The 20,750-nt window shown below is 31.0% G+C and overlaps 1 protein-coding gene across 2 annotated transcripts in view; it reads left to right on the forward strand.

The window, feature by feature from the left end:
* LOC108903866 (titin) overlaps nt 1-20,750 on the forward strand; it is a 121,590-nt gene that overhangs the window by 88,633 nt on the left and 12,207 nt on the right. For both annotated transcript variants that reach the window (XM_018706196.1, XM_018706197.1), the window contains exons 3-5: nt 9,611-9,769; nt 15,486-15,557; nt 20,304-20,398. In XM_018706196.1, the coding sequence (XP_018561712.1) occupies nt 9,611-9,769; nt 15,486-15,557; nt 20,304-20,398 (326 nt within the window). The remainder of the gene's footprint in view (nt 1-9,610; nt 9,770-15,485; nt 15,558-20,303; nt 20,399-20,750) is intronic.

The following is a 20,750-nucleotide window of genomic DNA, read 5'->3' on the forward strand; positions in this document are numbered from 1 at the left end:
CCAACGTTGCTGTTAGGGTAGCTGACAATAACGATCAAGCTTAGATGTCAACCCTTAACTGCTACTCTGTCTCAATGGTTGAAGGAGTCAAGTTATCCTTTTCATTCTTCACAATTATTCGCTTACAGAATCTCTCTATTACACGTAAGTGGCACTTAAGTGACAATAGGTTTGATCCCAACAATAAAAGTACAAGTATACAAAAGAAATTCTTCGCTTAGCCTAGCGTGAAAAATGTACACAGGGTCCTTAAGCCGGTGTCGGCTGTTTCCTTGATAATTTTAGGTTAAAAAACCTTAACAAAACACAAAAACATATATCCTATGGTCCATAGAATTTAATTATATTGGATTAATGATTAATCTCATTTTAAATTAATTGTTAGGTATTTTGATTTAACAAATAATAATTGATGTAACGTTCTGTACACTTTTCTCAGTTTAATGCTGTAAGAAAAACCTGAGAATAAGATAAATTTATTTATAGTCAAGTGGGGATATATTTTAAATTCAGTAATTTCATTAATTTGATGGACTAGACAAGGAAAGATCAACATCCTAGCAGCGTGCGCGATTCTACTCGGTATGCAGTCATGCTATTTATTATTATGAGATTCCGAATTAATATAATTCCGAATGAATTATGACTATAAACTTGGACAGTTGCCAAAGGTCCAATTATATTACTTTTAATTATGGATTACATATCGCGCCTAAATTATTACTCAATGCATTCATTTTCTCGATTATCGATAGCACTAAATGGCGTCACGAATTAGCACGGCAACAAACGCTCGTTTAAAACATTTATTTTCTTTCTGAGATACAAAAACAAAAAAATACACTTTTCTTATCGAGCTCTCCTTGTTTTTTTTCCTATTCCATTACTGATATTTTTCAAGTTAAGGGGGAAAATAGTGACAAAGTATAATTATTGAATTATCTCGTTTGTTATTGACTATACGACATAAATGTACATAAACAAAGTTGGAAAGAATTATATTTTCTACAATTTTGATCTCATTGATCTTTTCGCTACTACCAACATTTAAGGTCCTAAGCTTGCGGAGACGTCAGGCCTATAGAATGTTGATCCACAAATAATGAAAAATGCAATTTTTATGACATTATTTCCAGACTTTGTTACGTTTTCTTCTCCTTTATCTTTTTTCATATTATTCTTGTTTTTATTATTTTTTTTGTAGGGAGAACATCCAAAACAAAATAAAACTGTCAAAATAATGTACCAAATCTCAAAACAATATCAGACAGTAAATTTCCAAAAATCTAAATCTAAAAAAACAACCTGTGACTTAATTTTTTGACCCGAAACCCACAACAAACGGTCGAAACAGGAAAATGTCACGGGATTACTTGTTATTGTTACGGTACGAGTTATTCCGTTTAATAAATATGCAAGTGGATGCTTGGCACCTATCCTGAACATAAAATGTTTTAAAACAACGAATAAAATGTACGTAAAATTTAAAAATACATTTTCCACGCTTAAATTAATTATTCGCGAGATCAAGTAGGCATAAAGTAATATATCTTTCAAGAGCACAGAGAGCCTGTATGTCGTAATAATTGACTACAATGCACAGCACTTAAACGATTTGGATGAAGCGACGCGACGGCCAAAATAAACAACGCGTGAAATCATATTTCAATTTTCATCCAAAGCAGACATTGTTCTGAATACATTGCGGGTTTTGGTATATTTAGAATTAAAATATGAAAACTGTTTTCATGACAGAAATTCCTAAAGACATGTCTTAATGAAATGATGTTCTCTTCCAATTTACTGTGTGTCAAAATTAAAACAATATCTAAGCTAAAATTGGATAGATGATGACACTGTAGATTTTGCCTGGATTCAAAACATTAGTAAAAATTTTCTTGGTGTTGCTCTGGCTTCTAGGATCCTTGCCGGCTAGTGTAAGCGCCTATGAAGCAATTTTCCCATTATTTTTGCGGATTGTTTCGACAATTTGAAACTGGAGTGAAATTTTCGATTCTCTCCCAGGTTCTGGCTTCTGGCTTCTCTATTATCTCTGGCTATTATCCGCCGAGTCTGGAGACCGGAAAGACGTTTCTGATTTCGAGACCACTTAAATTTGGATTTTCGAAAGTGTAGCGATTTTTGACGATTCAAAAATAGTTTAAACTGAAATATGTCGAAAAGTCCTGAATCAAACAGTAACATATTATATATTTTTGAAAAGAGATAAATTTAACGAAGCTAAGTATGCACTAATATATACGGTATTCCATTAAAAAAATCTTTAATATAGCTATTTCCATTATTCAATTGTTTTTTCTAATACTGTATTATAAAAATTCATAAAAAAGCTAAAACTTTTGTATTAAAAACTTTTTTTTTAATTTTAGTAATAAACTCACAAGAAATTAGTCAGATTATAGTGACTATTATATTATAGTACAATTAACTCACTGAACTGAAATTGAAAAAATAATTACTTACCTTATAAAAATGCAAATCTAAGAATATTAGCTTGATTCTTTTCGAATATCTCCGCCCTTGAAATAATAAAAGTTATGTTTCCTTTCTAGTCATAAAAGCATTCTTGCATAACGCAGGCATAACTTTTATTAAATGTTTTGGTTTAGTGAAGTCGTAAATGTAAAATGCTGTTGCATGCCTAGTCGCAAATTGTTTACGTTCATATTCTTAACTCAAAACATTTATTTATCCAACCGTGGTTTAGTACCTATTAAATTTAAATGCATTTAATAAAGTTTTGGCAGAAATACTTTAATGAATTACATTATTCATGGACAAATAGTTATTTAATTAATACGCAAATGTCGGGTTTTCCAAAATTCGTAAAATTAACTTTTTCATTAGTTTCTAATGAACACTGTTAAAATCTTGTGTTAGTTAATACGATTTTTCTTGAAAAAGTTTTTTGAAATTTAACAAGAGAAAAAAAAATTAAAATTAAATTCGGCTGTGAATTAATATTATTATTTTTCAATTCGGTCAATGAAATAAAAGTTCGGTACAATTTTATGGGTGAGTCATCCTCAATGAACACCTTGTAGTGCTTCTTAAAAAAAACAAAACAAAGAAACTGTTACATGTTACATGTTACATTTTGACTTCTAGTTCAATTTGAGAGCGGGTTTTTCGAAAAATATAAACACTGTAATATGATTTAGTTATTGTGTCGTGAGGAATTATTTAGTTCCTCAATGTGAGATGTTCCTGGTTAGAAGAAAGTAAATCAACCATTTGCCCGATCTTTTTATAGTAAAAGGTTACCTATTTATTACTATTTATTTCTTTTCAGTGTGGCAGAAATAGTAAAAAGTAAAAGCAACAATATTCCACAAAACTAAAAAACAGTTACTTATGCATTATTTATAAGTTGTTATAATTTTAGTACGACAAACTATTATTAATAATCGGATTTGAGAATTTTAATATTTTCTCAACAAATAAAGAGATTAAGTATATTTATATTTTATTAAGTCTCTCAAAAATTTCTAAATTATTTTTTCTTCTCTGTTACAAATTCAATGTTTTTTTTTATATTTTTTGGAAAATAATAATTTCAAGGGTTAAAATTTACTGGATGACAGTAAGGACAGTTCATGCCATTTGTTATTTGCCAAAGGCAATTTTCGTTGTTCAAAATACAAAACTAACTATATAGAAAAAGAATGTACCAGAAACAAAAGAATTTTTATTTCAATACTTCATTTTCGGCACATATTATTTCACTTAATTATCACTATTTTGCGTAACCCCGCGGTGTACTTTGGTTGGGTTCCAACACGTGCCACAGAATTTGTAATTTACCTAATTGTTTCTAGGCTCTTCAAGTTAGGGGAAAAAACGCAAACATTGCAAATAGATTGTTCTCAGAAACGGTACACCCAAGACAAGAATACCTTTTTAATCTAGAATACCCTGAAGTTTTTTATTAAAAAAAAATACCTAATATAAAAAAATATAATTAATAATTAATTAATATCGGCTATAAATGTGACGTTGGTTGCAATTAAAATATCATTTTTACATCAAAAGGCTGTCCGTATAAGAGTAAACACGTAAACTAAGTTTGATCCTTCTAGATAAACAACGATCTAAACAATTAAAAAAGAAGAATACCAAAGGGCCATTTTCAAACGATTTGTGTCATTCGATATGATCCCTAGAATTTGCTGTCTGTGATGATTATTATTCCACCATTCACAAAGACGAACTCTTTGTGAAAGTATTTTTTTTATTCCGATTTGCAAATACACCTTTTAGTCTCAAAATTATCTTAGCATTTTTAAAATACTCCTCTATTAGGTACTTACATGTATTACAGTGGACTATGACCTATTTCATGTTAAGGCACAATTTTGCCGTATTATTTTATCAAGCTGAACGTCGTTTATTTTCTAATATTTTCAACATGCAAGAGAATACCTCAAATTTATCTAATCGGGGAGATATCCAAATGTATAAAATTTATGTCAACTGTACAATGCTATCAATCATTCCACGATTAAATGGAAACTACTGCTACTGTTCGAAAGAGACACTAATCGTTCATTAATTATAGTAAACGACAAAAGATGAATGATAAACGACGTAATGAATACTTAGTTAAATATAGTTGACTATTTTTTTTGTTGCAAGTATAAAGGCGGTAATGACTTCATGTATACACGCCTTAGCTATTAGCTATATTGGAGATTTAAACAATGTTAGATGGTCTCAATATTGGATTATCTTAGATGCTTTAGGCCAGGAAATATAGAGTTGGACGCGACTTTTTGTTTCGGCAAGCTGAATTTATCACTATACAGGGTGTAACTAAATAAGTGTAAAACATTTAAGGGGGTGATTCCTCATCGAAAAAAAGATAGGATCTTTCATATAAAGAAACTTCATTGGAGCATCCCTTGTTAAGGTACAACCCCTTAAAGGGGGTACATAAAATTTGTTTAACAATTTTTTTCACAAGCACTAAACAAGTTACAATATTGAAATTAACCTGACATTTTCTACTACCAAAAAGACACTTAGCCAGTAATTTATTTGGTTTACCCCATGGTTGTAAGGGGTGGAAAACGCAACCCCTAAAATTTATTTCCAACGTAATTTTTTGTCTTATTATTTTTTTACCATTTAAAAATTTATTTCCGATAGCCTGTTTCATTCTAAAAAAAAATGTCTCTTGAATTTTTTGCCCAAATTAAACCAGTTCGCAGCAAAAAATTATTTTACGAACAAGATACATATCGCCATAAAACGAAAATACGAAACTAATTTATCTAGTAGGCCGCCATTAGCGATACTGACAATTAAATTGGAATCAAGCTGTCAGTTTGTAAATTTTTGAAATTGAAGTAATACTAATTGTGTATTGTTCTGTTCTTAATTTGTTACTTTAATAATTCACTTGTTATTAAAATGGCATACACAAATGAGGAAATGGCTGATATGCATTACGTTTACGGTCTGTCGCAGGGGAATGGGTTAGAAGCTTCTACAAGATATGCTGAAATGTATCCTCAACGGCAGCATCCTTCACATAGAATATTTGTCTGACTTCATCAACGATTACGTGAATATGGTTCATTCAACAAAAGAACGCAGGATTGTGGTCGCCATCGAGAAGTAAGAACACCACAGCTTGAGGCAGCAGTACTTAATTTGATAGAAGAACAACCTACTACCAGTACTAGAAAGATTGCTTTCCAGCTAAATGTTGATCATATGACGGTATTTCGAATTTTAAAGGAACATCTCTTATACCCTTACCATCTGCAACGAGTACAGGCACTGTTACCGCGAGACTTTCCGAACCGTCTTGAATTTTGCAATTGGATGCTGGAAATGATTAGAAGAAATCGTGACTTTCTGAAGACGATCGAATTCACAGACGAATGTAGTTTTTCTCGGGACAAGATTATTAATTTTCATAATTACCACATATGGGCTGATGAAAACCATCACGCTATTGTCGAAACTAACCATCAAGAACAGTTTTCTCTTAAGGTGTGGGTCGGAGTTATTGGGGATTATTTAATTGGGCCTCATTTTCTACCTCCTCGATTAAATGGTGAGGCATACGTTCAATTTTTAAGAAAAGTGCATCCCCCCGTACTGCTGGAGGAAGTTCCTTTGGGCGTCAGAAGGGATATGGTTTTTATGCATGATGGGGCTCCCGCCCATTTTAGTCAAGTAGCACGTCAGCATTTAACTGAAACATATGCAAATCAGTGGATAGGTCGAGGAGGACCACAGAATTGGCCCGCTCGATCCCCGGATCTCAATCCTCTGGATTTGTCTACTTGGGGCCATTTGCAGCATTTGGTTTATCGTACTCCTGTTCGCGATGTAGAGGACTTAAGAAACCGCATTATCGATGCGTGCAGGGTAATTAGAGAGACTCCAGGAATATTTGAGCGAATACGTGGCTCAATGCGCCGACGTCTAGACGCATGCGTAATGTCTGAAGGTAGACATATTGAACATTTACTATGATTTCTACATGTTGTATGTTTTGTTATTATTAAATTAGTTTTGATTATTCCCCTTTAATCATTTAATGCAGGTAGTAACTACAAAATAACAGTAAATCCAGTCCGCATTTATGACGATGTATCTCTGTAGTTGTTCGTAAAATAATTTTTTACTGCGAACTGGTTTAATTTGGGCAAAAAATTCAAGAGACATTTTTTTTTAGAATGAAACAGGCTATCGGAAATAATTTTTTAAATGGTAAAAAAATAATAAGACAAAAAATTACGTTGGAAATAAATTTTAGGGGTTGCGTTTTCCACCCCTTACTACCATGGGGTAAACCAAATAAATTACTGGCTAAGTGTCTTTTTGGTAGTAGAAAATGTCAGGTTAATTTCAATATTGTAACTTGTTTAGTGCTTGTGAAAAAAATTGTTAAACAAATTTTATGTACCCCCTTTAAGGGGCTGTATCTTAACAAGGGATGCTCCAATGAAGTTTCTTTATATGAAAGATCCTATCTTTTTTTCGATGAGGAATCACCCCCTTAAATGTTTTACACTTATTTAGTTACACCCTGTATATGCTAAATATTATGTACAATAACATATTAGTTTCCACAGTCATAAAAATGGGGGGAAGATTGTTTACAGGGTGGTTAATTTATAATTTTTACATAAATTCACGTATATCACGTCAAATATTGATTAGATCAAAAGTTATAAACAGAAGAAGTTTATTTATAAGTTAAAAAAATAATCGTCAAGATTCGTTGAAAAACAAGGAGTTACAGACTGTCAAATATATTATTTTCAAGCGAATTTCGCTTATTTAATGGTAGGACTATGAATATTATCGTCATTTTCTTCAGACTCGCTGTTGTTCGCTTCCCCCACCCTTCCGCCGCGCCACGGCTCGCCGAAAATCAAGCGACCCACTGATTTTTGACAATATTTCATATGCACTTAATATACTTCCACAAATAAAATATTTTTACCTGGGAAAGTACTCGGGTTGCCGGTTATGACAGTATTTTTTTTGCCGATACCAACCTAATTTGTTTAACAATAGGCCGTCAACTTTGACAGTCTGATTCACGAACTAATAATTTTTTTTATTGAATTTCATGAACAAAAAAAATAGAAATAAATCACACTTAAATTTAAAAAAAATAAAAATTTATAAATATTTGATATTCACAGTGCGGTAGTAAATTTTGCCTCAACAAATTTTTTTAAGTGTCTCGTGATTTATTTCTATTCTTTTGTTCATCAAATTCAAGAAAAAAAAAATATTAGTTCGTTGATATTTATTTTTAGAGGTTGCTCGAAAACATTTTAGGTACACTACTTTGAAAGTTAAAATAATTATGAGTAACCTTTAGAAATTAAAATATCGATTTGAAATTTTCACAATCGAGATTTTTTTAACCTAGAAAATGATAAAATAACGAGAAAAAAATCAATTTTTGACGATTTTGGAAATTTTTTAAAATCTTGAGCGATCTAAAAAAAATATTTTTTGAGCTGATTTTTAAGGGGGCTCTTAAAACATGATGAACTAACATATTTTCACAAGAGACACGAAGAAAATATATTCGTTTTTTCGGGCCACCCTAGTCTCTAGATAAAATATTAAGTTTGTTTTTCAATCTATTTATTTCAAAAACGTTTGGACACATTTGTAATAAACATTCAAACGGTTTTTCAGGAAATTTATTTGCATATTCGGAAAATTTCGGGAAATCTATTAAAGCAAAAAAATTTCGTCGCAACTTTTGCCCCGTCCAGTAATATTTTTCGCATAATTAGAAACATTTTTAAATTTTTCTTCGTTTCTTAATTCAGAAATTGTTTGACCAGTTATTTTAATTTGTTTACAGCAGTAGTTTACGTCATTACGTCTTGAAAAAGGTATTTCAACGGATAAAACAATATTGTGAGATAGTTTCATGATTAGCTACCTATGTAGGTATTTGATAATATAATAAATATCTATTAAATTACGTTAAATTTAGTCCTACTTTGTTTTGTTGTAAGGAAGTTGTTTTTTATTTACTTCAAATTAATACCTGCCCTGTCATTATCCTTAAAGCCTTTGTACTATCTCTCACATAGACATCAGACACTACCCGCGTACTATGCGACGCGCGCATTAACCGCGAACTGAAACACTAAAACTATAAGCAGCTTTGAGCCGGCCTCAGTTCCCTCCTAAATCGCTTTCAAATAAATTCAAAAAATGTTTTCCTAAAAAATCAAATGAAGTCAAACAGTATATAATAAAATAATATTGTTTGAAATTATTTATTGATGTCATTTGTTCTTGCTTTTCTTTTAATTAGATGTCCATTGAAAATGCATAAATAACTCTTTGCGCCAAAAGTCAAATGAAGGGGTTGATTTTATATCTAAATTTAGCTTTACCCAACCAGAAGTTTGTGACAGTTTTAAAATATTCTTTTCTGACCACACAAAAATCTCTACAAGACAATCAACGTTTCGAAAAATTCTCTGTTTTCGATTATGACATTTAACCCTCTTAAAGTTTCGCCAACATAGTTATATTATTATTATAATATATTTATATGATGATTTTAATTGAAATTTAAATACCTTTATTTATTTGCAGTTTTTTCATAGACATTTGTTTTGTATTTGTTATTATTCTTTTTAAATAAAAGGTCTTAGAAAGGTAAAGTGTAAACTTTTCAGCTTCTAAAGATAACTTAATTTCTTCTTTATCATTTATACAGTCCAAGCAATTATTTATATCATCGTAATTATAAGGCTAAGTTGCGAAAATACACCATGAAATATTCCATAAATATGTTACTTAACATTGGAGATAGCGACTATCCCATAGCCATTACGAAATTTTATTTATAGAAATCTTTTAATTAAAAATTAACATATGGTAAGCAAATTCCATTATTGTTTCAATGCTCAAATTTGATTTATTTCATATAAAATGGTAGATACTTATTTTTAAAAAAAATTGAAGCTCCATATCTCGCCCCAAGTTTGTGCATTTCTTGTAAGAATGTCCATAAAGTACCTTGAATATATCCCATCTTTTTATCTGTTTGTTGTTTCTTCAACGACGTATCTCTTCTTTCCAGATGAATATACGAAAATCACGACTCCTAGGCAAGACGTTCTATTTAAGAAGGGTTACCTGAACAAACCGAAAAACTACCAGACCCAAACGTCCACAGGCACCTCTACCACTTCAACGGGAAATTCAACGGGAAACGGAACACCTGACCACCAGTCGACAGGTAAGGGTTAGTTTCGCATAACGATAAAACCAGAGGAAATGTCAGATGGTACACATTTTGCATTAAATGGTGCAAAAAACTGGGCAAATACAACTTGCAGAGTTATAATATGCTGTCCCTTCCCACGCACAAGGTTGGGTTTCTTGTAATTAAATATTAATTATTAACGCATAAAGTAGAAGTATGATATATGTGAGATAAATATTAGCCGGTAATATGCCTACGTTGTTAGCGAACATAATTATAAAGTTTATCACCAAATTTTAATTAGAATCGTTCTTATTAATGATTGCAGTTTAATAATTTTGAAAATGAAGCTATGTATGTTAATGATGCATGCAACATGAAACTTAGTAATTAGTTTCTGAGTTTGATTTGATTTTTTTCTTTTCTTCTTCTTTCGTCTTCTTTTTATCTTTTATTTTGATCAAAGATCGGAAGATACATCAACAGTAGTTTCACAACTGCAACTATAATTGGCCAAAATAAAAAATAACAAAAATAAATAAAATAATAATAATATTAATATAATAACAAACAAAATCCAAAATACACTACAAGGTTATTCACTCAAATCATCTTTTTTAATGCATTAAAAACATAAGCAAAAAAAACAAAGGTTTCAGACCTTTGTTTGCGTCCTGTAGATATTTTTCTGGCCATTGTTACATTTTTACAATAACTATATTTAAAATTTAAAACCGTGTTTATTTCAGATAGGTCCAATAGCATAAATAATTTATTTTCCACAATTTTTTAGCTGCAAAAATGACATAATTTTGTGATTTTTACTAATATCTGGTAACGCAAATGACGCTACTTTGAAATATCGAGACTTTATATATTATTTAAATTTATGCCTTATATTATTCTACATTAACAATTTCTCACGTGTCAGAAGAAACTCAAACTGACTTTCTTCTGAAAAAGAGGACCATATTCTCTCGGAATATCAAAATGGCCATACAGCACCATAGACCAAATTGATTTTAAGTCTTAGCCCAAAAATACTGCGTTTAAAAATTAGTCTTGCTTTTAAAATAGTTTTTTATTAATATCTGATAATGGGTATCTGAAGACGCAATAAATTTTAACCAACTATTTCCCGAAGGACCGTTTTAGGGTCGTAAAAATAGTAAAATTCAGTGACTAAGAAGTCGTTAAAATTAAAATAGCGCTTTTAAAATATGTTAATTGTCATTTATGTTCCACGGAATAAACTACCTACGCGAGACATCTTTATGGAGGCCGCATTTTTCTGGTTCGATCTTGAAATTTGTACCCTCGGCCAGCTTATTCAAGCGTTTAACTTTGTAATAGCTTTTTCCTGCAGCAGTCAACTTGTGGTATTTGCCAATATTCTAATTTTTCAACGTAGATTTGAGCAGTGATAATTGCGCCCATACAGTCGGATTTGTATTTTTGTGACTAAATAAAATACCACAGATTGCAATTTTATTAACGTATTAGCAAATGCCAACCAACTAACTTTTTATAAAAAAAAAATACATTAAGAAAACTGCTTCCAATTTTTTTGTGCTGCATTTTCTATCTTCCAAACTTTGAACAACGAATATTCATTGTCGTAAGTTTTCCTTAAACGTTCTACAAGCGCGTTAAACTGAAAATCAGAACATATTTGCTATTTATCTGTAATTACCCGTGGTCACTAACATTGACAACTAAGACTCGACTGCCTCTTTTTAAAATATTTCTTCAAGTCTGTTTGTCTTTAAAAAAACTGCAACTGTTGGACAAAACCGCGATGTGCTAATTTGCCACATTCGCGCAGGTTCTCGTGTGTCAAACATCTTGCTTACTTTTAATACAGGGTGTTCTACAAACTCTATGCTAAACTTTGACAGATCTTATATAAACATAGGTCTGATTCGTACATAGACAAATTGCTTCATACGTCTCCATAAATAAAAGTCCAAAGGATTTAGATCTGGGGAACACGGTGGTCATACTACTGGACTTTGTTGACCTATCGATTTATTCGGGAAATGACCATTATTTAACTAAATAGCTACTTGTCTCCCTATGTGGTGGTGCACCATCATGCTGATACCACAATTTTGAACAATATTAAGCCCTACGTCATCAATGAAATCAAATAGGTTGCTTTCCAAGAAAGTTCTATACAGATCTACATTTAAACGATAATTTAAAACATGTATATGCAGTAGATTATTGTTGAAAATGCTACCCCAAACGTTGACACTGAACTTTGCCGAAATCATCTTGATCTAATTGCATGTGGATTTTGCAACGCCCAGATATGTTCATTATAATTGTTATTTATGCCGTCCCTAATAAAACACGCTTCATCAAACCACATGAGAAGCGAAATGAATGTATCAATGTGTGCATGTTGTTGAAGTAACCAGCAACAAAATTATATCCGCTGAAGAGCATCTTCAGCATATAACGCTTGTACATTTTGGCGATAAAGCGAATGTAACATTTCTCTTACTTGCTGTACACCAAACACTAATTGAAGAGGTGTCTATGACACTATCTAAACTAATGCAAAAAATTAAAGTCAAAAGAATTTCTGAAGTTTTTCCGTGATTTTTGACAGACTGTATTTAGGTGAAAAATGGTCGTATCGGGAATTAAAAATTTGAAGCTCTAAGATTCTAGTTTTTAGATCTTTTGGTCGAAATTTTTTAGGAGCTACGATTATCATGCAATTGTAAGAAATAGCGCGATATAATTTTTTTTTCCACGGCTAAGCCATTGCATGGACCAGATAGCTTGTTTATTCAGCTTCAATTTCCTTTTTTTTTTAATTTCGATACGACCATATTTCATCGAAATATCGGACTTTTAATGGAAAAGGATCCTTTTGTCTTCAGTCATCGATATCTCGGCGATAAATGGTCGTACAGAGAATTGAAGGGCAGTTGCGAAAACTGGAATAAATTTCCTATAACATGCTGCCGTAACTTTTCGGATTTTTTTTTTTTTTTTTCATCTTTTACACGAATTTTAAAAAACAGGAAAAAAAGGTAATTTATGGTTTTTTAGAAAATTGACGGTTAAATTAGAAATATTCACGAAATGACTAATGTTAAGCATGACTTTTACAGTTCGATATATCCAGAAGAACCCTGTGAAGTTTCATCTCGATCTAGCTAATCGTTTCTTTATCAAGTCAGTCAAACTTTTGGAAAAAATTAAAGGGTCACGGTTTTTGAGCTTAAACACTTCATAATCTTGATTAAAATGTAAACATTTTTTTTTTTAGGTTTTCTCACATTCTTACAGCAAATAACGTTTAAATTGATAAACAAAAAAAAATTCGAAAAATTTTCTATAAAATTTCCGAAATTTTTGAATTTTTTTTGCTTTTTTCGAAAACCTTTCGGGCATTGAAGAAATCAAAATCCAAACGTTTCCAGCACGATTCGGCTCTTCCGTCCTATGCTTCTGTTCATCAACTTTTAATTAAATTAAAATTAAAGATGATGACCCAAACCAGATTTCGACCCAGATTTATACCGTTTTTGTGACATTCTAATTAATTTTTGTGCAGTCTGTAATCACTTAAAAAACAGTTTTTTTCAAAACTACCCTTTTCTTCTCTGAAAAAAAATGAAAAAAAATTTTTTTCCTATTATAAATAAATAATCTTCAGTAGTAAAAGTACATAATTGTTATTTTTTAAATTATTTTGAAACGGAAAAACTACGTTCTTGTAGAAAAAATAGCTATTGAGCGAGAATAAATTTGAATATATGTATTATGAATTTTGGATATATTTGGTGATTATATTGATAGAATAATAATTTTCGATGATGTATAATATCAATTTGTTCCTTCGGGTGGAAAAAATTGCGTCCAAAACGAAAAAAACAAAAATTTAATTTTTGCTTCAACTTCAATCGTGAATAAATTTTGAAAGAGTAAATTTATTTTTTTTGTAGAGCATTAAATTTCCTTTGAAAATCTTTATTGTTCTTTTTCAAATATTAATTTGTTCGTTATTTACAAAATTCCAAAATTAAAAAAGTAAAATCGAAAACATCAATTTTCAAGGCTTGATTACATGGAAACGGCTCGTCTGCCGAAAATTTTCAAACGTTTTTTGTAGTTTTTTGTAATTTCCTTCAAAAAAATAGTAGATAAATTATTTTACCTCGATGGTTTGGCAGTTTTAACGCAAAAATGGGATCAGGAATAAAAATCGAAACTAGCGATGTTAGATCTCTAACATCAAGATATTTTTTTTCCTTCATTTTGAATGATATTCTCGATATATCTTTCAAAAAAAAAGAGGCGATTTTTTTGGCCCAGTCTAATGAATATAATACAATACGAATATGTAATAAATTAAAGGACCCCGCACAAATCTTATGGAAATTGGGTCCCGGTCAAATTCGCTGAATTTTTGATATGTGATAGAGTTCATCATACTGGTCAATTGTCTCAATGGCCACAAAGCTCAAAAATGGATAGTTTGGCCGGTACAGAGCTTTAAAACTCCGAATATCCTCCACGGATTTATGTATATGCGCAGTGTGTATAGACTTTTGAAATAGCCTATTTAATTTTTTTTATTATCTAGGTTTATATTTTTGAGGTTGCTGAATTCAGATCTGTTGTTAGATTTTCAAAATTGACAGTTGGCAGCTTTCAATGTGCTATAATAAAGCCAAAAACTTGTTTTTTATGTTTTATCTTTCTCTTTTTTTTTAGTTCGATAAGTTCAAAGACGATATCAAATCAATAACAATGACTATCGGCAGCTGTCATTTAGCTGTCAACAATTCTTCAAAGTCCGGTAATAAAGTCAAAAAATTATTTTTTGTTTATAACTTCAAGTTTTTTAGATAAGTGAATATAGATATGATATAAAATTATGTAGTCATCAGCTTACAGCTGTTAACAAGCTGTCAACTAACTGTCAAAATGCAATAATAAAGTCGAAAAGTTACTTTCTTTAAAAAGCTTTAAGTTGCTTAGATCACTGAGTTCAAAAGTGATAAATCATAAACTTATATCATGTTTGATTTCTTATCCACAAAGTTAAGCACAAAAAATAAGTTACTTTCTCTATTATTGCATTTTGACAGTTAGTTGACAGCTTGTTGACAGCTGTAAGCTGATGACTACATAATTTTATATCATATTTATTTTCACTTATCTAAAAAACTTGAAGTTATAAACAAAAAATATTTTTTTTTACTTTATTACCGGACTTTGAAGAATTGTTGACAGCTAAATGACAGCTGCCGATAGTCATTGTTATTGATTTGATATCGTCTTTGAACTTATCGAACTAAAAAAAAAAGAAAGATAACATAAAAAACAAGTTTTTGGCTTTATTATAGCACATTGACAGCTATTTGACAGCTGCCAACTGTCAATTTTGAAAATCTAACAACAGATCTGAATTCAGCAACCTCAAAAATGAAAACCTAGATAATAAAAAAATGAAATAGGCTATTTCAAAAGTCTATACACACTGCGCATATACATAAATCCGTGGAGGATATTCGGAGCTTTAAAGCTCTGTACCGGCCAAACTATCCATTTTTGAGCTTTGTGGCCATTGAGACAATTGACCAGTATGATGAACTCTATCACATATCAAAAATTCAGCGAATTTGACCGGGACCCAATTTCCATTAGATTTGTGCGGGGTCCTTTATTTGTTTATGAACTTGTATCTATCTTTCTGCTTATTAATAACAAAAATTGATTTCAGATTTAGAATACGAATCGCAGTTTGTCTTCCCCAATGGCTTTGTCGACCAGAACGGCATCTATTACATAAACAGTAAGTAAGATTCAACTGTGACAAGAAATTCTGTGTAGGAATAGGAATTAACACTTTTGACTTTTTGACAGTTATTTCCAAACAATTTTTTAAAGTCACACAGAATTTTTTAAAATATACGTAAACCCAGATACAACAGTACTCCTGTTGATTGAATTGATATTTTATGGGACTTTCGGAAATTGATTTTCCACTCCATATACCCCTGATAATCCATTGTACATCGAATAATTCGAAATTTAATTAAGAAGCGGTACTTATCCCGATGAAATTCTAATTATAAACTCCAAAGTAATTTGATTAGCTTTCATAACAGGTAAGCTAATTGCCATCACACTTTGTTAATTAAAATTAAGTTAATCACCTGTTGCTTTTCCAGGACCGGCTCCAAATATCCCACTTCTACAAATTTTAGTTTGCCGTTTAATTTTCAGAATATCAGGCTTAATTCAGAAAGAGTAAAATGTATTTCAGATTTCGTTACAAGCATTTGAGAAAAAAATTAAGTTGAGTTTCGAAATTGTACTAACAAATCCATAAAACAATCTTCCCCCCATTTTTTTGACTGTGGAAATATGTTACTGTACATAATATTTAGCATCTATAGTGATAAATTCAGCTTGCCGAAACAAAAAGTCGCGTCCAACTCTATATTTTCTGGACTATTACAGAACTAAATAAAGGAGGTCGTTCTAGCACAACTTTACTATTTTACTTGAAAACGAAAAAATATTCGACCTCCGGTTTGTACATTTGATTTCCTTAATAAATGGTCTATCAAGCCATGAAAAAAACTATATCGTTGCATTTATTTTTTTTTAGCAAATGGAGACAATTACAAAACTTTTCTAATTAGTGTCGTCTACCGTTGCGCAGGAAAATAACATTTTTATTCCCATATCATAAGTAAAAATTCGTCCTTTATACTGGCGTTGCTATGGTAATAACAAAAAAAAAGTTCATATAAAACTTGTGAAGGGTTTAACAGTGTATCTAAAACTTGTATTTTCAACTTGAGTTATATAAGCGAAATTTCGAAAAAACGACAATTTTCTGTAACACTATAGCGTTGAAGTTACAAACTTGAAAATATTTTAAATCAATTTCTTTTTTGTTAATAGATTTTATACCCCATCATCGTAGCACGTTTAGTTTCCTATATACAGCTTATATAATTAATTGTTCGACACCATCAACAACTGTCTAAAATACAATTGAATATATGAAATCTGAAATATTGTTAATATTCTCTGAAACTTTATTTATTCCATTATTATTTCTATTTTAGTTTACGACGAATTTTAGTGACACTTTCTAAAATTTAACTGACGACCTGTGAAATATACGTGAGTTTAAGCAACTTATGAGTATTCTAAGCTACTTTACCGTTGAATATGAGTTGACTATTCTTTTAGTGCTTCTTTTAAGCACTTCAAAGTTTTAAAAAGTTATTTACTTAAACTCTTTATAAACATAAAACACCTGTAAAAATTACAGTTATATTTTTTATGAATTATATAAATAGTAAACAGGCAGTTACTAACCATACTAGTCTAAGAACAATATACAATTGAACTCAGAATACAAGTTAGTTAAATTGCCCAACGTGCTACCTAGAACGTCTTTTCTAGAAGGTCTTGTCTCTGACAACAAAAAAATACTTGATTTTGCTAAACAAATAGGCAAAAAAGCGGGGAAGGCGACAATTGGTGGCAAGGGAACTTAAAACAGCAGAGAAAATGTGTTCATATCATTAAGAAAATATAAACAAATCGTGGGGAAAATAATATTCATTTACTTCGAAAATATTAGATGTTGAAGTTGCATAGTCGTTGCTGTTTTGCAGTTTGTATGCAAATAATAATGCTGCTGCTGAATTATTGTAATTTTTTTATTCACAAAAAATATTGAATAATGTATGTAAGAAATATGTAAAATGATTAGAGCTGACATAATTGTAATAAAATAAATGAATGAAAACAATAAAAATATTGGATAACTTTGTTTGGAAACATTTTTTTAATATCTAAATAGGAAATCGAACAAAATAAACTCAAAAAATTGGCTACTTTATCGAAATTGATACTGTAGTTTGTGTACTATGCGTAAATCTCAAGGTATTTGCTCTAAACTGTTGGTCATTTTTTTCTCAGATTTGGTTCTTAATCAACTAAATATTGAGTGCAATAATAAATCACTCATTAATTATTAATTAGGATATACAGCGTTGGGCATCCTCCTGTCCTGGCTGAGACCCGCCAGATGAGATCCGCCGCCGCCGGCTAAGGCGTGTTCTCCTGGCGGTCACTCTTTTATGGAGCATCTAACGGGCCCCTATCAACTGTGGTCGAGATTACAGAAGCAATATGTAAGTGGTGCCATCTTCACGGCGCCATTCAAATTACTCAAAATTAATATACATTTAAACTCACTCAGTAATAAGGACATTTACTCTGCGCCAAATACGAGTTTACGTGAAGAATTTATTTAAGGAGTACGTATATTTGAGTGAAAGTACTCAGTTTTAGTTTAAATTTGATCACAAATGAGTAAAATGATCAAAATGCTCAATATTGAATGAAAATGTACTCAATAATTTCACTCAATGGATTCGAACTTTTATGCTTTCACTCATTTTTCAGTGTATAAACTCAAACGTTCAGAACAAAGCTAAATTAGAGAAAAATATAATATTCAGTTTTTAATAAATCTGCTACTTATAGTTTCTTTAACACAAATGTCCAATTAATCAAAAAATAAATGAATTAAACTTGTTTTTGTTACCTACCAACTATAATTTACAAAATACCGGCGCATTCGCCATTTTATTTTTTAAAAAAAAACTAAAATAGCTTCTAAAAGACAATTTTCGAAATAAATTTATTCAACGTTGTTCGAATCTTGGCATATCAAGCAGTAGGTGTCTAAAATTAACACAAACTTTAATTCGCAGGTGCCAAAAAACGGTAATTAATACAGAACCACTTGACTGAACAAACCTCTCATTACAATTTAACGCTGACTCTGTTTTAACGACTTATTTTATATGATGGTAATGGATTATAAGCGGACTAATTAGTAATTAATGTAGATGTTACAGAATGTAAGCAATATTTCACGATTTCGGATAAAGTATAAAGATCGACATTAAGATTAAATTCAATGTATTCCAATTTACCAACATAATATAATGGTATGACGGAATTGCCAATAAATTGCAATGAAAGTTCATAATTGTGATTCAAGCAAAATTTTGTGTCGTTTTGTGAAGTGTTTTATGTTTAACAGTTTAAACAGAGTTTCACAAGTGGGAAGGACACTATTTACACTGTAACTTTTCCCTATACAAAGCACGACAAAACTGGACGATATCCAAACCGCCGTCTTCCAGACAAGCAAACGTTCACTGGAACCTTCACAACTCTTCCATTAACAGGTTTGTTCCGTAAACCGACTCGGGAAACAGAAGTTGTGCGGAAAAACAATGCTGCAGAAGTGCTTGAGCTTGTTGAAAATGATACTAGTACTAGTACGAGAAGAATTTTTGTACTTACTGGACAAAATAGGACGGCTGTGCTAGGTAGATGTTACAACCAACCAGTCGACAAGAATGACATTTCTATGATTCCTAATAAGATTGCACAGTTTCTGAAACTAGAACATCCTGAAACATATACAGGCCATTCATTCCGAAGAACATCGGCAACGTTACTCGCTAATACAGGAGTTGATGTATTAGCAAGCAAGAGACATGGTAGGTGGAAATCAGCCATAATTGCAGAAAGTTATGTTGCTAACAGTTTAAGTAACAAAAATGAAATAGCCAACAGGATTCTTTACAATGACACTTCAAGTCCAGATTCTAGTAGTACGTCGCATCATGCTGTTTTAATGGATCAGTCAGATAATATTGAGTCTCCGGTGATTGAAATGGAGCGGTCAGATCATTTTGAGAAAAATGTGACAATTAGTAAACACGAGGGGAATAAATTTTATAAATGTTACTAAATGTAATAACTGTACAATTACTATAAATATTCATTCATAATAATTAATAAAATATAATGTTCATCAAATATTTATAACTCGAAATCGCTTTTTTCCCTAGGGAGGTAAGTTACCTCACTTACCTCCCGTTGTCCATAGCAACTTTCACTTCTACGGTAAAATCCACTTACCTCCTTAAAAACAATATACTAATAGTTTATTTATTATAGTGGGAGCAGATAAAAAATGTTTTGTGTCTAAGGATACAATTTTTTTTACATTTTTACTGCAATTAAAATTTCCGGTAACTTTAATTATAGCTAAAATTAAGCAATTTTGATTTTCAACAGACTAGACAAAATTTTATTTAAAAAAGTCTGTATATCGAAAATGAACCTATTTTGAACCTATTTTCGACTATCTTTACACTTAGTTGTAAAAAATTATGTTTATTGTTAGCACCCAGAAGCAAGCGTAAGCATCTGATTTAACTGACTGCCAACAGGTGTTACTTGTCATGTCGCACAAGACTAATGCTGTTTTTTTATTACTATTTTCTAAAGATTCCTATCTGAACTAGCGCCACTGTGAAAATTTTAAATATTTTACCCGCGAGTAATAAAAACATTTGCATTATTAAATTAACCTTTTAGTTGTAATTTTAGTGCCAATCACAAAAGAATAGTGTGCTACCAAATTGAATATTGTCTAGGGTATAAGTTCTCTAAGTTGATGATCAGTTCGTTTTTTATTTTCTAGGTTACGAAACCTACCCCTTGATGCTGTACAACCCTCCGACGTACTACCCCGAATTTTCCAATTTTAAATCGAAAAGATACAGCACAGGCTCGTTGGTAAGTCATTCATCTTTTCAACATTAAAAACATTTATAAATTTAAAACTGTAAGTGAAGCATAGCAATTTTTTTGCACAATACAATTCATTAACCAATATCTAATTCAGTATTACTACAAGTGACCAATTATTTAGGAATTTCCTTGCGATTCAAAAAATATATACAAGGTGCGTTTCTATGTAAACAGGACTTGACTGTTGCAATTCCAAGATATCAATAAAAGAAATTCAATTACAACACCGGATATTCCGAATATGAAACGATTTAAAAAATATATTTATAGGTACTTTTCTGCGTGAATCTATCATTGAAATTTAGCAAAAGATTTTGGTTGGAAATTAAACTTAGTG

This window comes from Anoplophora glabripennis, unplaced genomic scaffold (genome assembly GCF_000390285.2).
Source record: "Anoplophora glabripennis isolate ALB-LARVAE unplaced genomic scaffold, Agla_2.0 scaffold49, whole genome shotgun sequence".
Taxonomy (NCBI): Eukaryota; Metazoa; Arthropoda; class Insecta; order Coleoptera; family Cerambycidae; genus Anoplophora; species Anoplophora glabripennis.